The sequence below is a fragment of the Pieris brassicae genome, chromosome 1 (genome assembly GCF_905147105.1).
Source record: "Pieris brassicae chromosome 1, ilPieBrab1.1, whole genome shotgun sequence".
Lineage (NCBI taxonomy): Eukaryota > Metazoa > Arthropoda > Insecta > Lepidoptera > Pieridae > Pieris > Pieris brassicae.
Window position 1 is genome coordinate 18,140,180 of NC_059665.1, and position 19,070 is coordinate 18,159,249.

A 19,070-nucleotide genomic window follows, 5' to 3' on the forward strand; every position below is an offset into this window, starting at 1 on the left:
GGTATACCCTTTAAATTATAGGTGATCGCGGTGGATCGACCTTTTGTATAGACAGAGTAGTGTAGTGTGGTGTTTATATATTTTTGTGTTCGATTATATTTTTTTTATTTATAGTCAATTTTGAACCAAACCGATTATGATGCATCGGTTGACAGATTAATCAATTGGTATGATAAACACTACATACGGTGGATATTTTCCTTTATTCTGCTATCTAGAAACCATAATATCCTAGACTTGTTGTGGTGTGGTTTGAAGTTATTACTTTGGAGGTTACTAACAATAACTAATAGAAATTCATGACCATCACGGTCTAAAAAGTAGGATTTGGTACACAAATTATAAATAAATCCATTGGGGTTTCACCATACTTTAAATGTGTAACTTAATACTAAAAGAATATTATGGGTTAATTATGTATTAAATAAATGAGTAAAGAATATTTATAAAACAATTAAGTATAACTATAATAATGCCTGAAATAAAACTAAACTAAATCTTAGCTTAAACGAATCAAGCGGAAACATGAGGTTTTTGAACTATTCTACCATCCTACCGCTATGATGTGGTATTTTAAACCATATAAATTGACCGTATAGATTTGTACATCTTAATTGAAGGCCTTTCCCAGAACCCTTATATAGTTAAAAAAATCCAAAATTTAACATAATTTCACAAGAAAACAATTTATAATCAATCAATCACCGTCCTTACGTACCTATCTTTTTATTCCCTACCCTTAACCTAAAACCATAAAACTATTTTTTAAATATATACATCCAATTTGCCCCTTGATCCCTTCAGTACCGTTGTGTTTTCTAGAGTAATAAGATGGCTCGTGTTTCTATTACCCACTCCAGTAAACTTTAACATGTATAAAAGGAAACAATAGTTAAAGAAAAACTTATTTTATTTCAAACCGCGATATCAAATAGACCTCTTTACTTCTGTATCTTTTAAAATTTTGCAAAACCTTTAGATTTTACTCTTGCTGTAATTTTCAACATTTTTACTTAATTTGCATTGTCAATGAATGCATTATCAATAGAAATGTCATCATATTTTTTTTGGGGTTACGAATATATATAATATACACATAGCCATAATTATATCTGCTTAACAGTGTTTAGTACCTAACAAACCAAAGAAACTAAATAACAATTAAAATGTAAAGCATATATGCATAGTATTGTGCGTTTTATATAGACAGATAAAAAAAGAACTACACGCGATTCACGCGAAAATCAATATTTTTAATAATGTTTTTTTTTTAATGAATTAATAATTGTTGTGACCCATAACGCTTTGTTTTATATAGATTACTCTTAACAACTCTTTATTTTTCATAGTATCAAATAGCCTTGTGTGACGAAGAAGTTACATGCATCCAATTAGATTGTTCCATTTTTAACTTATACTTTTAGATATTTACGAAACGATAAATTAACTAATTAAAAAAAGAATTAGTCGTAAATTGGGTAAATGACGTTGAAATAGTTCACAAATATCGCGTAAAGTGCAAGTTATTTTTAACTCCTTTGATATGTCGGAATTGAAGTGTTGATATTCGTGATACTGAAGGCCACGACAGAGATAATAGATTATAATCATCAGATATGTCGGAAACAACTTTGCTTGCATTATCAGTACATATCCATAGATGCTCCCCTTACACTTTGAAATCAATATTCGTTTAGTTATATATTTTAATTATTTTTTTTAATTTTTTGTGCCTGTCTGATCTTTTATTTTTTTATAATCTTTTATTTTTATTTTATGTATATATCAGTATGCCAAGCGTTGGTAAGCGTTTATATTGTGTATTTTTGTTAACTTAAAAGTCTATGTACAGTACTCCCAAATTAATAATGCGCATACAGATCTTCGTCAGTGGTCGTATTACCGGACCGCCAATTGTTTTCGTTTGTATACACATGATATTGACTCGTATTCTTTTCGTACAAGGTGCAAAATGCAAGTGCATAGTTTTGGGGTCTTACGATTAAATGATTCGGGTTTTTCCGGGAATACGACCTTTGGTGAATCTGTATGCGCATTATTGATTTGGGAGTACTGTACTATTTAAAGAGAAATAAAAATGCACAACAGGTGACAAAAAAACATTTTAGTTCAAATTCTCGATACAACATCTGTACATAACATCTATGAATGTTTGATCTATGCAACGATAGCAATCTCAGACTAATGTTTACGTATAGAAACCGAACGAGAGCTTGGTTATTTGTTCATCAAAATATATTTTACAATTGTTTATTTTTCTAAAGTATTTTATAGATATGATGAGAGATGTAAACACTCTGTGTTATTAAAATATCAAAACAATAAATTCATTTTTAGTTAACTGTATGAAATATTAGCTTATGTTAGTATTGTTTTGGCAATGTAGTAATGTTAGACTAAAACTAATTGTGTCTTTTTCTCCCGTTTGACAGGAACTGACCAATTAAACTTATTAACTTATAAACAAAAATAATAGTTTAGAAGTATTCAGTAATTTTCTTCAAATCAGAATCGATTACAGACTAGTTTAAAAATGTTTTAGTATAATTTCAAGAGACTGTCCCACATTAGAAATTTTCTTGATATTATTTACTCGTATGTACGTTATTCCTTGATTGATTTTGTGGAATGTGATTTTGAATCTTTGAATAAATATAAGTTATCCGTCTTTTAAGGAAGTGCAAGTGCTGCAATAGTGCGATCCATTTACTTTCACACCATTTCTGATTTCAAAGACAGCAAAATAAAAACCAAATGTAATAAATTCCCTTTCTATTATTTTCATTGCATATTTTTTGAAATGTTCTTTGAATAAAACGAACATACTTTATAGTTGATTTTTTATTTATAATGTTAGAAGACCTAAGTGAAAATGTTCGATATTAGCAAGTTTGAAGTATACAACTTCGAGATTTATTGAGGAAAAGGGGACTTGCGAAACTAAGCACTGCCCGGGGCACAAATCTGTATATTTTCCTCGAATAACGCGTAATATTTCTCGGAAATATTACGTCTATCGGAAATATCTTTTTGCTATAAACACTAAGAAATCCATGGTGATAAATATTTGCACACTAGCCGGCGTCGTATGCATACAATTACGATTAACCAAATTATTATCTGAAATATTATCTTTTAATGAGCAGTGTTGACCTAGTGGCTTCAGCGTGCGACTCTCATCACTGAGGTCGTAGGTTCGATCCCCGGCTGTGCACCAATGGATTTTCTTTCTATGTGCGCATTTAACATTAGCTCGAACGGTGAAGAAAAACATCGTGAGGAAACCGGCTTACCTTAGACCCAAAAAGTCGACGGCGTGCGTCAGGCACAGAAGCCTGATTACCTACTAGCCTATACGATTAACAAATGATCATGAAACATACATGTTTAATACACCATAAGAATTCCCTAAAATCGGATCATAGTATAACTAAATATCATCTGTTTGTACTACAAACTACACTTAGCTGAAACGTAATTATCAAACATGGCTTTATTTGGATATGTTTGTGAATGTAATAAAATTTTGTACCTTTAGGTTATATACACAAACCCACAAAGAAATACTAAGAATATATAGTATAACATATATAGGATAACGTAACAAGACCTCCGAGTATTATGAGTTAATTAATTTCTAACTTAGATATTTATATATAATTATTTATACCCATAGTTAGCGGAACTACAAACTCTACGCCGTAGAACCATATACGGAATTATTGAAATAAAATAACTAAGTACGAACGCTGATTGAAACAATAAAAATCCTTCATGAGTCTATTTAAAAATTGATTGTTTATCAGATTAATGTTGAACCTCTTTATCAAATAACTTTTTTGACAGCAATATGAAGCAACGAAAACTTTCGTTGACTGCTATCCAGTTTGACTCTCACTCATATTATGTATAATATAAACTATACTTAATTGTATATAAAATCACTCATTTTATATATAATAATAGTGATTTGTAATATACGTAATGTCGCCATTCTTATAAAAAATATGTTCAAATATTGAAATAAAACATGATGTATGTTAAATTACTACCAAGCTTAAATTACTAATAAGCAGCATAAGCAGAACATCTATACTTTCCATTAAAAGTAAGTACCTGGAATATAGTGCAGCTTCAACATTGGTCATGTTTTACATTCGTATATTTTACAGTGAACACACTTTGCACTGTCTAGACAAGCGTTGGTTATTGACGAAGCTATATTTTTCAAGCACCTGCATTATCGCGTTGTTAAGTTTTGCAGGTTTTCAAAACATTTAATCTATGATTACTTTCGATTTTACTTTGTTGTTTTATATTATTAGTTCTGTATCATCGCCTCTCGGAATAGATAGCGTAGAGTACAAAACTTCTTATTTATTTACAATTAAAATAATTTAATTAAATAATAAGCCAACTATAAAGCCGAGCGAAACAATTTGGAAGATGCGTCTGCAATGAAATGGTAAGAATTAAAACATACACATAAATCCTGGATTTTACTATTTAACAGTTTAATGAAAGGTTTAACTTTCTAAGCAAAATTATATCTAAACTAAAATTAAAAAAAGCTTTATTTTTCATTCATTGTACTAGTGAATACGTGACCCATTTTCTATGTTTCCCATAATTTAAACCATTTAAATTCGAGCTACAAAAGCTTAGCAAAATATTATTTTATGAGATGACGGTTAAAACAGATTCAGTGACGTCTGCGTGGACTAAAGCTTTTCCGAGTGTTAACACAATAGTAGTGATCTCACTCACACATACGTGTTTTATATAGGTGTCTTCTTTACTCTTAGCGCGGGAAATTTGCGCCAATGCGGTCTCTCAGACCTGTAGATTCAATTGCTTAGACAGGACGTTTCAGCTTTTGCAAGCTTTCGCTGAAACGTAGCGTAGTGCTTAAACTTTCTGCTCTTTAGTGTTATTTCTTGTAGTGTTGTGTTTTAGTATTAGTGATTGTAAATAGTGAAAGACGTAATAGTGAGGTGAGTAATTTATTTTAGATTGAATTTAAAATTCAAAATCAGAGGTATTTGAATTTGAGAGTTAATATTTTATTAGACAGTATTTAAAAAAATGTGAATTCGTCTTCCATAAACAATTTAAACGTTGACCATGTGTGCTTGTTAATATTAATATTCATTTTTTCATGCATTAATACAATTTTAGATCGAAAAGTATGATGTGAAGGCAAAGGTTCTTATTAAAACGTAGATGTTTATTTAACCATTTTTTAAAGGTCTAGATATATAAGAGCATATTTATTTCACGATTGAATATTCTATTGTCATTTTAAACAGCTTCATAATATATTCTGGTGCGGTTTATCGATCGCAATCACCTCATTGACATAAAAATTATAGACGGACTGTTTTTATCGTATCCTTTACCTGTAAAATTATCTGGTTCAAACATTTATGGGAATCCTGATTAATCTTCAATTGAATTTCTTTAAAAAAATAGCTTTGTTTCAATGTCAAAATAATGTTATCCTATATATTGGTCTGGTCATATTATACACATATTACAATTCGTATTTTCACTTGATATATATTTAAATCAAGCTATGATTTCGAAATAAATATAATAAGTAATAATCTAAATATTTATAAAAATATAAAAGACTTTCTATCTATAAAATGATAGCTATAGCTATTAAAATTTAATTAAAATACGCTATGTGTATTTTTGCAAATAACCTTATCCCAGCAGTTGTGAGCAACTAAATTTTTCGCTATTATTGGTTACATAAGTTGTTGGTCTTGAGAGTAAGGTAGGTAATAATAGTTATAATATGGTATTTTGAATATTCTACATCAGCATAACTAATTACTAAAATGCCAGATGGGGACCGCTGAAATCTAATTATGAACTTTGTGATCCATCAAACTTATAAACAATTAGGCATTATTAAACTTCTGAACGAATATACAGAAACCAAGTTTATCTAATAACATTTATATTGTCTACGATTACGCGCATACTATACTTTTTATGAAACTCCTTTATGTTACTAAGAAAACAATACTATAAAGAGAAAAAAAAATATGTAAAGTATAAAAATAAATTGCAGAGTTGAGAATGTTTGCAACCCATATTATAACCGTCTCAATGGCCATATTGTAGCTGTTGATGATTTTTAGATATATCCAAACACATTATCGTTGTTATAGGTTGAACCGTGTGCATGTACTTCTACAACTCAAAATTAGTGTTATATACACACGGTAAAATTGTATCATACATGTGTATTTCGTACAGACTGAAAAGAGAGAGGTGTAAAGAAAATTGTTTTATTTTGGTCTAGATAAAATGTGTAATTAAAAGTAATTTAATAATTGTAAGATTCGTAAAATTGTATTCACTTTAAGCCAAATATTTAAAAGTTATCGTACCTAGAAAGATTTTTTTAAATTATCTTTAAAGTTAAATAAAGAACACCGAGATTTCTTGAAAGCTTTTTGTGATAAAACTTTTTATAACTTTGAAGTTGATTTTTGATAAACGTTTATAAAGAAGTATCTAATTTTATTATAGGCGCGTACGTCTATGATTTTAGCTTAGTAATATGCCATCGTAATATTAAAAGTATAGAGGATTTCGTAGCCCACACTTGGTCACGTGACTATTGTCACATAAGGGCGTTATTGGGTCAGGCCTTTCGCAAAGCAGCTTATGACCAGCTTCGAAATAATTTGACAGTTGCTCAAACGGTGAATAAAAATAGAATATCTTTAATAATAATTGGAGGACAAGTAACGAGCACAGAACACTTATCTCCGTATCTACCAAAAAAAACTTATATATACAGAAATCTGAAACCAAAATGGTTATAGTTTATTAATAAACGAGGCAGTCTTAAGTTCTTTGAAGTAAGTTCTTCAACTTAGATGACTTCTATGATAAAAGCTTTCTGTATTAACTCAAGTTTGATATTATGTAAATTCGGTATCTGAAAGTAATGGCTAGGAGTGTTTGTAATTTATTCTCAACTGAAGTCTGCAGCATATGAAATGCTCAGAATAAAAGTAAAAGGAGATCTCATTTATATACGAAAACCACGTCTTTGATTAACCTATATTAGGCTTATTCTCTATGGCAATGTGTTTGTGCAATAAGTAGAATTTAACAGGTCACTTTTATTTCGTAATAATGTGCCCCTTCAAACAAAACAATGGTTGTATCATCACTAGAACCCAGACCATAACGAACCAGAATAATTAAAAACGTCAACATTTTAGATTGATTGCTTTTTTCTTTTCAGGTAAATTAGTGCATCGTCAAAATATATTCCAAAATGAAAATTATTGCTAAGAATTAATCTGTTTAAAAATTGTTAATGTTTTAATATTTTATCAAATTAGAAATTGAATACTTACATATTTTTAAATAAGACCTTTTAATGTTGTTATCTTCATAATATATTAAAGTTACACATATGTATATTATTATTGCCTAATAGTAAATATCTATTAATATTAAACTGTCAAATCAAAGCCCAAATGGGACCAGACAGAATCCGAATTTAAAAAGCGAAAAAGTCTCGACAAAAATCAAAATGGAGGCGTCGCCGTCTGGTATACCAAAAGCCCCGTCGCCACCCCCCAACCAAATGCCTTCCAAGGAAAGAAGAATGTCACATTTCAAGGAGTACAAGTTCTTCAGGAGTTTTAGCGCGAAAATCGAAAACTGGCCTATGAGAAAAGCTGAACAACTCTGGAGAAAAATGAGAGAAAGGAAAATAGCAGGTAAGAATTTGATTTTATTTTTGTACTACGGTAAAAAATAAAAAAGATTTACGCCCAACGTGGGGCTCGAACCCACGACCCTGAGATTAAGAGTCTCATGCTCTACCGACTGAGCTAGCCGGGCTTGTAGCAATGGGATCGAAATATGTTATCTATTGATAGAAGAGACGTAAATGTATATAAAAAGAATTTAATTTAAATATGTGTTACAATTTTATTTTTATATTTAAATTAATTTAAATAAAAACATATTAAATATTTTCAATTTGCATGACCTTACCTACCTTACTAATACACCTTGAGACATTTGTTTGTTAGTTATATGACATCAAAATGAATTTCATTTAATGAAATGTAGAACAAAAGAGATTGAAAACCAGTAATTCTTACGTCTTTTAAGGACATTAATAAAGCTGAGAACTTCATCTATCATTTCTCTCCCTTAGGGCCTATTGTCTAGACTGAGCTGTTGTTAATTCAAAATTAAGTATGAAACACAAGCTCTTAAAATTATAGGTTTATATTGTGGTTTTCTATTATCAAGTAACTAGATTACCAAAAGAGCTGACTCTAAACTTTGCAAAGTGGTTGTAAAAATAATAGGGCTGTCACCATTAAAATTAATATATACCTGGTTTCCGGTTGATAAACATCCAGTTGGAAAATATTCTATAACTTTATGTTGGTTTCGGTTATTTATAGGCTTTAGATTTTGCATACATGGAAAGACCGTAAAACTTAACGTGGCTTATATTATAATCATCGATGCGAAACATAGTAGGTACAATTTCAATATACTAAGATTTTTTAATGTTCGGTTATCGGTATCTCGGAATATACTTGCTTTCATAATAATAAACTTTACTTTATATCATTAATAAAGCACTCAAAGCTTCGAGGAAGTTTAATTATTTAAATAAAGAGCATTTATATATATGTAGATATTATTTGTAATATATTTTAACCAAATAAGTTAATCTATAGAAATTATTTCCCATAATTGAATAATTTTCGTACAGCCCTAGCAGTTTATAGATAAAGAAAGTAATAAATGTTGTACTTACCGAGATGGGTCGTAAAAGGGACATTTCTTCAAAAACGATGCCGTTACGACTCCTGTTATTTGATTGTTGAAGAAATGGCGGCCTTTTACTTAATTCTGTTTATTTTATAATACATTAATACATTACAACAAAAGCTATGATCTGATTTGAAACTTCTACAGCTCGAAATTATCCAAAGATGGAATTACGTTTCCGGAGTTTTACATCAACGCGGGTCCTCTGCCTGCAACATGATAGCAACATCAATGCCGACGTTTTTGTATGCATCGTTGGAACAACATTGTCGGTATTGCAATCGATATAGTAGGACTGAAATTTAATTATACATAATCAAATTTTAATGGAAACAGATTACTAACATGAAATAAAATTACGGTTATATTACTTACTATAGCTATTGCGATATCTGTTCAGTTTGGGTTGCTAATTGCCAATCTTTTTAAAACTTCAGTTTCTTATTAGATTATCTCTATTAATATTTATTAAAAGTTTCCCAAAGATCATATTCATGGACATCAAATATTAATAAATGCCTGTTTCATTAAAATTGTCAATGCAGTAACAAAGTGTGCACCGAGACAAAATATGATTAAGGTCTTATGTCATAGATATATTTTTCTTATAATATCTAAATAAAAAATAAATCAATGGCGCTACAACCTTTTTAGGTCTGGGCCTCAGATTTCTGTATCTGTTTCATGATCAATTGTTAATCTAATAGGCAAGTAGGTGATCGACCTTCTGTGCCTAACGCACGTCGACTTTTTGGGTCTGAGGCTAGCCGGTTTTTTCACGATGTTTTCCTTCACCGTTCGAGCGAATGTTAAATATATAGAAAGAAAGCCTACCTAGGACTCCAGGGATGAGAGTCGCACGCTGAAGCCACTAGGCGGCCACTGCTCTTAAAATATCTATTCATAGAAATACTTGATAACGCTTCTTGTATAGGAGATCATTGTGTCACCACCTCGTTTGTAAGTTACAAGTTTAATTTTTGTATATTTCTTGACGTGGCAATTTACATAAAACATTCAGGCCAAACTTTGATCAAAATATAATGAAATTTTTGAAGAACAAATGTTTAAAATTAAACATCATACATTAAGTATAGTAAAGAAAGTCATCGTGAAAACTTTTTTTCGAATTTCAATTTAAGAACTCTTTGGTAACCTAATGTAGTATATTGCATTCATTTGTCATTTGTTTTTGTGAATTGGCGGCAAATCTAAAACTCCTGAAAGATAAAATGTATATGTTTTCCTTCACCGTTCGAGCGAATGTTAAATATATAGAAAGAAAGCCTACCTAGGACTCCAGGGATGAGAGTCGCACGCTGAAGCCACTAGGCGGCCACTGCTCTTTATTTACCCTCGGTACTAAAGTGACCAGACGTTTTAACAGGACTTTCAGTTTTTACAATTACGAGTCCCGGTGTCCCCGAAGTGAACTGTGGGGCGCAAAATTGTCCCGATTTCAGAAACCCCGCCTCAAAAATTTCAGTACTAGTCGGCCGATACTCGTGTAGTAAATCATTTAAATTTCCTTTGCTTTGGAATCACAAGTTAAAATGCCGTCACGCAAGTGTCCGTTCAATGTTAGCTTAGAAGCAAAAAAAAAATTATGTAATAGGCGGCAAACGGGTAAGAGGCTGATAGATCTGATGTTAAGCGATACTCACATTGCCAGAAAGCTCGCAAGTACGTTGCCGGCCTTTTAAGAATTGGTACGCTCTTTTCTTAAAGGACCCTCAGTAGAATTGGTTCGGAAATCCTTCAGTGGGCAGCTGGTTCCACATAGTGATGGTGCGTGACAAAAACTGCCTTAGAAAACGCTCAGTTGTGGAACGACGAACGTAAAAATTTCCGTTTATCAAGCAAATAAATACTTTATCAGATGTCAGGTGTGAAAAATGTTGTAGAGAATTTATTGTTTACAACGGTAGTGGCGGTGATATTGAACAGCATTTAAAGTCTGACAACACATAAATGCCGATCGTGCCGCCGATTCGAGTTCTTCGATGTTAAATAGTTTTGATGGGAATTATACTTAGGTAACACTGAAAATGTTTAGAAAATAAACGGCCTAATGTAGAGAGTTGCCAATACTCTTATTGTTTTTCGAAGTAATCTCTGTTCCTTCTTCCATTCTTCCTTACGGGTTTCTTCTATGACATTTTCGTACGCTTTCACTGCATCTTCAGGTCCCGTATGACGAATACCTCGAATATTATCTGTAGTTCTTGGGTATAAATGAAATGAAGGTCTGAACAGTATGGCGGATGACTTATTATCTCGACACCTGCCATAGTCAAATATTCACCAGTCCATGCGAAGGTGTTTCTGGCCGTCGGTTAAAGTATGGGGAATCCATCTGGTACAAAGCTTCATGACGCCTAAATCTTCGTGTAATATTTTTGAACTTTACTCATTTCAATGCCTAGGCTTGCCCGTATCTGCTGATGAGTCAATCTTTTATCTTCCTCTATCATGCGTCGCACAGCACTGATTTTATCTTCAGTTGTCGCAGTTAAAGGACGTCGCTCACGCGGGTCATCATTGAGATTGCTACGTCCACGCTTAAACTAATGCTAATCGCAGTCTATCATTGCTTCGTTGTTGAGTAAACCCACTTTGAAAGTCATACTAAATCATTGACCGAAAATTTTCTCGCGTTAGGTTAATTTTCACGTGTTTCAGGAGTTTTAGATTTGCCGCCAATTCACAAAAACAAATGACAAATGAATGCAATATACTACATTAGGTTACCAAAGAGTTCTTAAATTGAAATTCGAAAAAAAGTTTTCATTAGTAATGTTTCTAACTCCCGTTCTAAACATTTTCAGTGTTACCCACGTATCATAAAATACCTAAAACAACATCTGGAGTGTTTTCCAAGGTGGTCATTTCTTAACCTCAATGAATGACTTCGATTTTGTCACATAAATATTATGTGATTTTAGTATTAACGTAATAATCGTAAATACGTTATCGCTAGTGGCCGGCTGCCAATTTCGCAATCGTATTTAAAATTTAAAGTGCCTGGTGTATTTTAATCGCTCAGTTCTGTAAAATTGCTGTGAAAAATATGTAGGAGCATGTTATAAAGAAATTCTGTAGTTTTCCAAGGTTTTAAATCCCAAAAACATTTTATCGGAAAAACGAGTATATTTTGCATAGGCAATATAGATATAAACACTATTTTACATAGTACAAGTCAGATTGTACTATTTTGTTTATTTATAGAGCTACGGGTGGCTTTCCAAAAGCGATCTCTACCAAGCAACCACCGTAAGGAATAAAAAACATATATCTAGTATGTTTAAATTTATTCTATGTATATTTAAACGACTAATTACTTCTGTAAATTTATAACGTGGAAGCGGATTATCCGCATTATTTTTCAGAAAATGTCACAATACTTAAATTTTTATTAACCTTGTTACACTCGTGACGTTCAAGGTGTGCGATTCAATCTGCCATTATCAATATATGTATATTGACTGTAGTGCTGTTGGTAGCTCATCACCGCTGGCACGATTTATTTCGATCTTCTTAGCCATAGCTAATTCTGTTGTCTTTGTATGTATAACAAGTAAAGTTTTTTTATATTGTCACATTCAAAATAAAACGATTCGATTTTTGAGTCAATTAATCATTATCGTATTCTAATAAGTACCATAAGCACAGCGAAGCCTTTTTCGACACATTACATTCCTCTATCGTTGTAAATACCTTTATAAATACTTAAACATGAATTTGTGTTGTATTTTATATGCTACAACGATAATAGCTTTTCCTTGAACATTATTCTAGATTACTATTTGTGTTCTAGGTTATTCAATTAATTATTTTGTAAGATTAGACTATGAGAATAGAAAGATTAATAACATTATTAATTATTGAGATCTGTATTCAATAACAAAAGACGTCCATACACACCCACGCATGAACTCAATTATATTGGCCAATTTTAACCGACCTTATAAAAGTAAAGGAGAACGATATCAATTTGACGATTTATATTTTAGCCTCAATGAGCGAGGTGTCAAATGAGTCGGATTTTCAGCGTATATTAAATATGACTTTTTTGCAGCGGAAATAGAGTTATAAATGATATCAAATCTTAGGTGTTTTTTGACAAAAGTATAGTTTATTAACATGTATCGTTTAATTTTAGGTTGTTTTTCCCATTATTTGTACCTCGGGAGAGTGGTCACTTCCAACACAGAAATTTCCTAGAGTCCATCATCTGTATCAAATGCCAAATATTTAAAAAAGGCTATTTTTTTTATTAAAAGTCTAATATTATGTTATTTCTAATGTCAATTCTATTATTAATTTATAACAAATTAAATTCAGTGCATTAAAATTAATAAGAAAGTTTCAAACAAATATATAAACAACCAGCGGACCTGACAGACATAAAAAAAATATATTCGAATCCTCCAAAACACACCAAATTAATTTGATTAATTAATTATTTTTTAACAGTGTAAGTTCACCAAAATCTGTCCCGCTATTTAAGAGGACTTTAATTACAAACACATGCATACAATATTTATATATATATAAAGATAAAATAACAAGAGATAGAATACTTTATCAATTATTGGTTTCTATACACAGCAATATGCTCTTTTGAATGTTTATAACCCACTTTCGACATATGTATTGGTATATGAGGGTAATAATTATATTTTCCGATTCAAAAAAATTACCCGCATTTATGATTAGTAGTCATGTCTTAAAATAATTTTGCGTATAGCCAATTAAAAAAAATATTGCGAATAAAACCTTCTTTTAATGAGGATTTAAAAGTTATACTGAAGTCTCAAAACAATGAATTGTTGAGATTTTACGGAATGTGAGCCACATTTAACAGTGGTCCTGTTAAGGTCGTTGTGTGTTCAACTCGAAGTTCAGGGTTAGTTGAAGATAAAGCAATATTTTGGATTCTATAATAGTAACGTATTTTCTAAAGTTTCAGTTTTCTAAATCATCTGAATGTGGTCAAAAGCAGAGCTAGAAGTAAACTTTCGAGTTTAGTTACAGAATCGATTTAACGTTTATATTATACATATTATAAATCAGTAAATTGCATACGTTACCCATCCATTTGTTTTCTTTTATCTATATTTATCACTCCTGATCTGAATCATATAACATTTTACCTATGTTTTGTTATGTGTCTGACAAAATTCGTCGAATGTATTCGATCGTCTAATGAAGAAAAGCCTTTCTTTACCATTACATAATAATAATTTAATTTTATGGTTATGTACTGTGAAAATAATATTGTACGGCAAACTTGCAGTTTGTTCGGCCAAGCGTATCTATTATTTAATCTCGCCTGGGTTTGTGTATCAAACATGAAAACACAATGAGTTATGACTGAGGAACATTCGTGGATAACGTAAAACATAGGTCAGGGTGAAGGACCGCGCTATCTTCGCGGTAACTACATTTCTTAATAAGTTGGGATAAAAATACAGAATACAGATCTAAGATCTAATGTGCATATTTCATCCCATCACTTTATGTAATTTAAATTATGTATTATTCTTACGTTAGAATTAACGAATCACAATACATTAATATACATAATTGTAAATCGCCAATACCTATTAGCTTTCTTGCACTTCGCCCGCGTAAAATTCGTGTATTTTGACAAGTATCTGCGACTTTAATAAAAATAATTCTTGTTTTTCAGTAAATTTATATAAAATCATAGTAACATCATCTAAACCTCTTATGTCGGGGACTTTATTTCACAATGTCTAAGTAATTTTCCATATATCAGATTTCCAAATAGCGCATACGCATGACAATGTTATGCCTTTTTTGACCTAAATTATGGTCACATACATGGGTGTTTAATGCACGCAGTCATTGTATGGTAATAATACCATATGATTGTTACGCAGGTCGCGAGTCAACTGTCTTTTGTAGATTAGAACATTTGCCTTTGAGTGTCGTCACGTCTGTTAAAACTATTTAAAAATGTACCTTGTACAGTTGGCTAAAAGCATTTATCTTTCGTATCCCCGAGAGAAAGTAAAATGTCATCGTCTATATCCATTATCTGTAAAAATACTCTTGTACAAACAATTAGCTACAGCCCAATTTTGCCCAATAAGTAAAAATAAAGCTTTGCAGTAGCTCATAAATCATAATGCAAGGATTAACGTATTCAACGGTCTACGGTTTTGTTGTATCTGTTGTTGGTTGTGTTTTGTTTTCTCCCTCTCAATTTTCCAATTAATTATAACGAAACATATGTAACTGAATAAAGTTTTTGAATTCCTTAAAAAGTATTTTTTGTGATTTGAGCTAAGCTGTATTTTGCACATTAAAATTATAGTTTTGCCAAATATCTATGTCTATGTGTAATACGACATTGTCAGTTCCTGAAAACACAAATTGCACATATTAATATATAGTTTAATACATATTTGAACGACGTTCTTTCGAAATGAAAACGGACCGATGATGTAGTTTTCCATTCATACCTTAATTATTAGACTTTACGTCAAAAAACAAGCTGTTAACTGGAAACCGTCGATTTATAAAATCGTGTGTTATAAATTGTCATTAGTGTGTGTTAAAATTAGCTTATTTTGTTCACATTGAGTATATATTAGGTCGTTACATAATTGGCGTATTTCGTACTGGCCACTTTAATCACGATGTTCTCCTCTTTGGTAAGGAATTCCAAATTCAAATTTGTATAGATATTTACTCATGTATTTGTGCTTCGATAACCGTTATTCATTTGCTTTTTCTGCTGTTTTTTTCTGTCTGCGTCACTCATTTTACAAAATGGAAAACTTAAAGTATCGCATTATTTACGAGTACGAGTTCCGCCGTGGCACTAGTGCTGCGGAAACGACTCGAAGGGTGAATGATGTGTATGGCGGTCATGTTGCAAAAGAAAACACAGTTCGTTTTTGGTTCCAACGTTTTCGTTCTGGAAATTTCGACCTGCAGAACAAGCCCCGTGGACGGACTGAGACCCAAGTTGATAATGAAGTATTGAAGGCTATTGTGGAAGCGGATCCATCGCAAACCACGTCCGAGTTAGCTGCAGGCTGCGATGTTAGTGATAAACCTGTTTTAATTCACTTGAAGCAAATTGGGAAGATTAAAAAGCTTGAAAGGTGGGTACCTCACGAATTGACTGAAGCAAACCGGCAAACGCGCGTCGACTGCTGCGTTACAATACTGAACCGGCACAATAATGAAGTATTTTAAACCCATTCATTACCTGTGATGAAAAATGAATTCTTTACGATAATCGGAAGCGCTCAGCGCAATGGTTGGGTCCTGGCCAGCCAGCCAAATCCTGCCCCAAGCGAAAATTAACCCCAAAAAAGTTACTTGTAAGCGTTTGGTGGACTAGTGCCGGTATTGTTCATTGCAGTTTTCTCAAATCTGGCCAGACTATTACGGCTGATATCTATTGTCAGCAATTGCAAACCATGATGGAAAAGCTAGCTGCTAAACAACCTAGGCGGGTCAATCGCTCCACGCCACTGCTACTTCACGACAACGCTAGACTGCACAACCACACACTGCACAACAGACGGCTACCAAATTAGAAGAGCTTCAATTGGAATATCTAAGACATCCTCCGTACTCCCCGGACCTTGCTCCAACAGATTACCATATTTTTCGAAATTTGGACAGCATCTTGCAAGGGAAAAAATTTAACTGTAATGGGGCAGTCCAAATCGCCTTCACAGATTTTATTGATTCCCGTCCGACTGTTTTTTTTAGTAAAGGGATCAATGAACTACCTATGAGATGGCAAAAGTGCATAGAAAACAATGGTTCATACTTTGATTAATTAAATATATTATATTTAAAAATATTCAACTTTTTGTTCCTCCCATACAAAACGCCAATTTCATATGTAAGGACCTAATATTTATTTTTTTACAATTTAGCTCTAGGAATTATACATTTTTATACATAAATTAGCGAATTAAGTCGATGCCTTCAGCGTTTCTTAAAAATAATTATCGTGTGAAATGAACCATAAAAACAAACACTGCTAATGACACGTTCATTATTCCATATAAAGAAAATTAAGGAGTTATCAAACAAAAACGACTCATAATTTATAGGTCGTTGCATATTTTATTTTAATGAGTATGAATAACTTAATATCAATTGTATTCAAGAAATTTATGACGGTATGAAAGTCTTTATAAATATTTGAATGTGTAAAAAAGGTAGAAATTTGGTTTATACGGAAATTTGCCTATAATCATTCGTCATCCTTAAACTTGCGGGGTGTATGTGGTCCATTTCGCTTCCATTTCTATTCCATACTTTTTGGTTGCTTTTAATAACTGACAACTGATATATACCTTATTTAAATAATAACGCTTTAAGCCAAAATCAAAGACTCAAAATTTTAATGTTAATGATTTAAATACAACATGAATTATCATCGCCATATTCTGATTAAGTATTTTTATTCATACCTGCTTAGCAGTATTAGGTTTTTCAGAAACCATTTCTGGACATAGATTAAAAATAGACTCATATTTATATAATTAAAAGTAATCCTTTTGCTTGGTTTCCTTGGTTAACAGAGGACTTATATTAACTTGAAAGGGAAAATTCTATTTAAAATATTCTGAAGTCAAAGGTTATATATAGAACAAGGGCATTGTATCGATGATGTTGTTTTTACTGGCGCAGACTGGGCCCGTGTCATTTTTCTTATGAACTCCTAAGAGAATTTTACTAAGCTTACAATCTCGGCACTATCTAGACCATCCTAACGATGGCTTTAACCATTCGTTCTACGCTTTTTCCCTTAACCCTTTATTATTTATAAAATACTTGGTTAATTACAGACCCATTAGAAGCGATTAATGTCTATAAAACCCATATACGGAAGGCGTGCCATCAATTTGCTAAAGATTGAAAATTAAACTTTCTACATAATGGCTCTCGCAAAATTTAATTAATTAACCAAACCATTAAATCAAAAAAACTTGAAATTAAAACCAACAATTTTATAAAGTGGGAAGTAGGATGACCATATTGGAACGAGGTATTTGGATCATTTTTTATGTGTTAATCAAGTACGAAGTTTTGGTATCTTGACTAACATACTCAAAGATAGTAATAAAATTACTTGGGTGGAACTGAGCTACAAAATTTAATGTTCGATTAGTTAACGACTGGAGTTAGGAAATGAATAAAACAGTAAATGACCTTTTTTAACTTGGATCTATGGTGAACTTATATTTACTAATTGTCATGAGTAACCAATAATTCTAAATAAACTAATCTAAGTTAAACTTTAATATGTTTTTAAACATAGTGCAACATCTGTTTTTTATGATTTTAAATTTAGAAATAGAAGTGGTTTAGAAAAAAGATCGGAGTCGCTTGATCCACTATATACATAGACATTTTACTCTTAAAGTTAAATCCTATCCGCATTTATTATTCCTAACTGTACATTAGGTATCATTATACCGCCATGATTATCTTAACATTTGCATATATTTTATTTTCCGATACTCAGAGTAAAAATAAAAATGACATAATTAAGTGACGTAAACCGTAAAAACTAAATTCACAAATATTACCCTTATATTTTTAGTAGCGCGGTATTAGTATGTATATAGAAATATCGTGACTGCCTATAATTTATATGTATGCATGTCTGGATACCCACATATATTACACGATACCTCTAATGATTATTAATAATTGCAGTTTTAAGGGGTGTCATGTGCCGGGTTGTGTTGTCATGGTTATAAAAACAGTTATTATAGCGTGTTCAATTCATAGTTTTATTTTATAATCGGTTATTCATTTAATTTGTTTCCCGTTATATTTTGCTGATATTTAATAATAACTTAATGCAACTAAAAATGCATTTAGCATTTTTATATATAAACTTCTTAAACTTATATTGTTAAATAATTAAAATTGATTTCAATTTTACATAGAAGACCATACTGGCCGTTAACAAATAAATTCTGGCTGAAAAGAAAACAAAGTACGGTAATAAAACGAAGAATGATTCATAAGCCATTCCAATATTTAAATTTAGAATTTATGGCAGTTCGAAATCTATAAACTCAGCTACAGATCTGCCGACAGAAAAGTCGATTAGCTATTATTAAAATCGCGGGAATATTATTAGCGGTTGTATTATGTTTTATTGATAGTGACGTGATGTTAGTGAAAATATTCGAAAG

At 31.5% G+C, this 19,070-nt stretch overlaps 1 protein-coding gene and 1 non-coding gene across 2 annotated transcripts in view; one reads left to right on the forward strand and one right to left on the reverse strand.

Annotated features, from left to right (window-relative positions):
• Positions 1-7,695: 7,695 nt before the first annotated feature.
• LOC123711131 (rho GTPase-activating protein 7) overlaps positions 7,696-19,070 on the forward strand; it is a 181,854-nt gene continuing 170,479 nt past the window's right edge. Inside the window, exon 1 of the mRNA XM_045663570.1 lies at positions 7,696-7,778. Coding sequence (XP_045519526.1) covers positions 7,727-7,778 — 52 coding nt within the window. The 5' untranslated portion in view covers positions 7,696-7,726. The remainder of the gene's footprint in view (positions 7,779-19,070) is intronic.
• On the reverse strand, positions 7,830-7,902 carry Trnak-cuu. Its single transcript has one exon. It is a non-coding gene; the product is annotated as a tRNA-Lys (tRNA).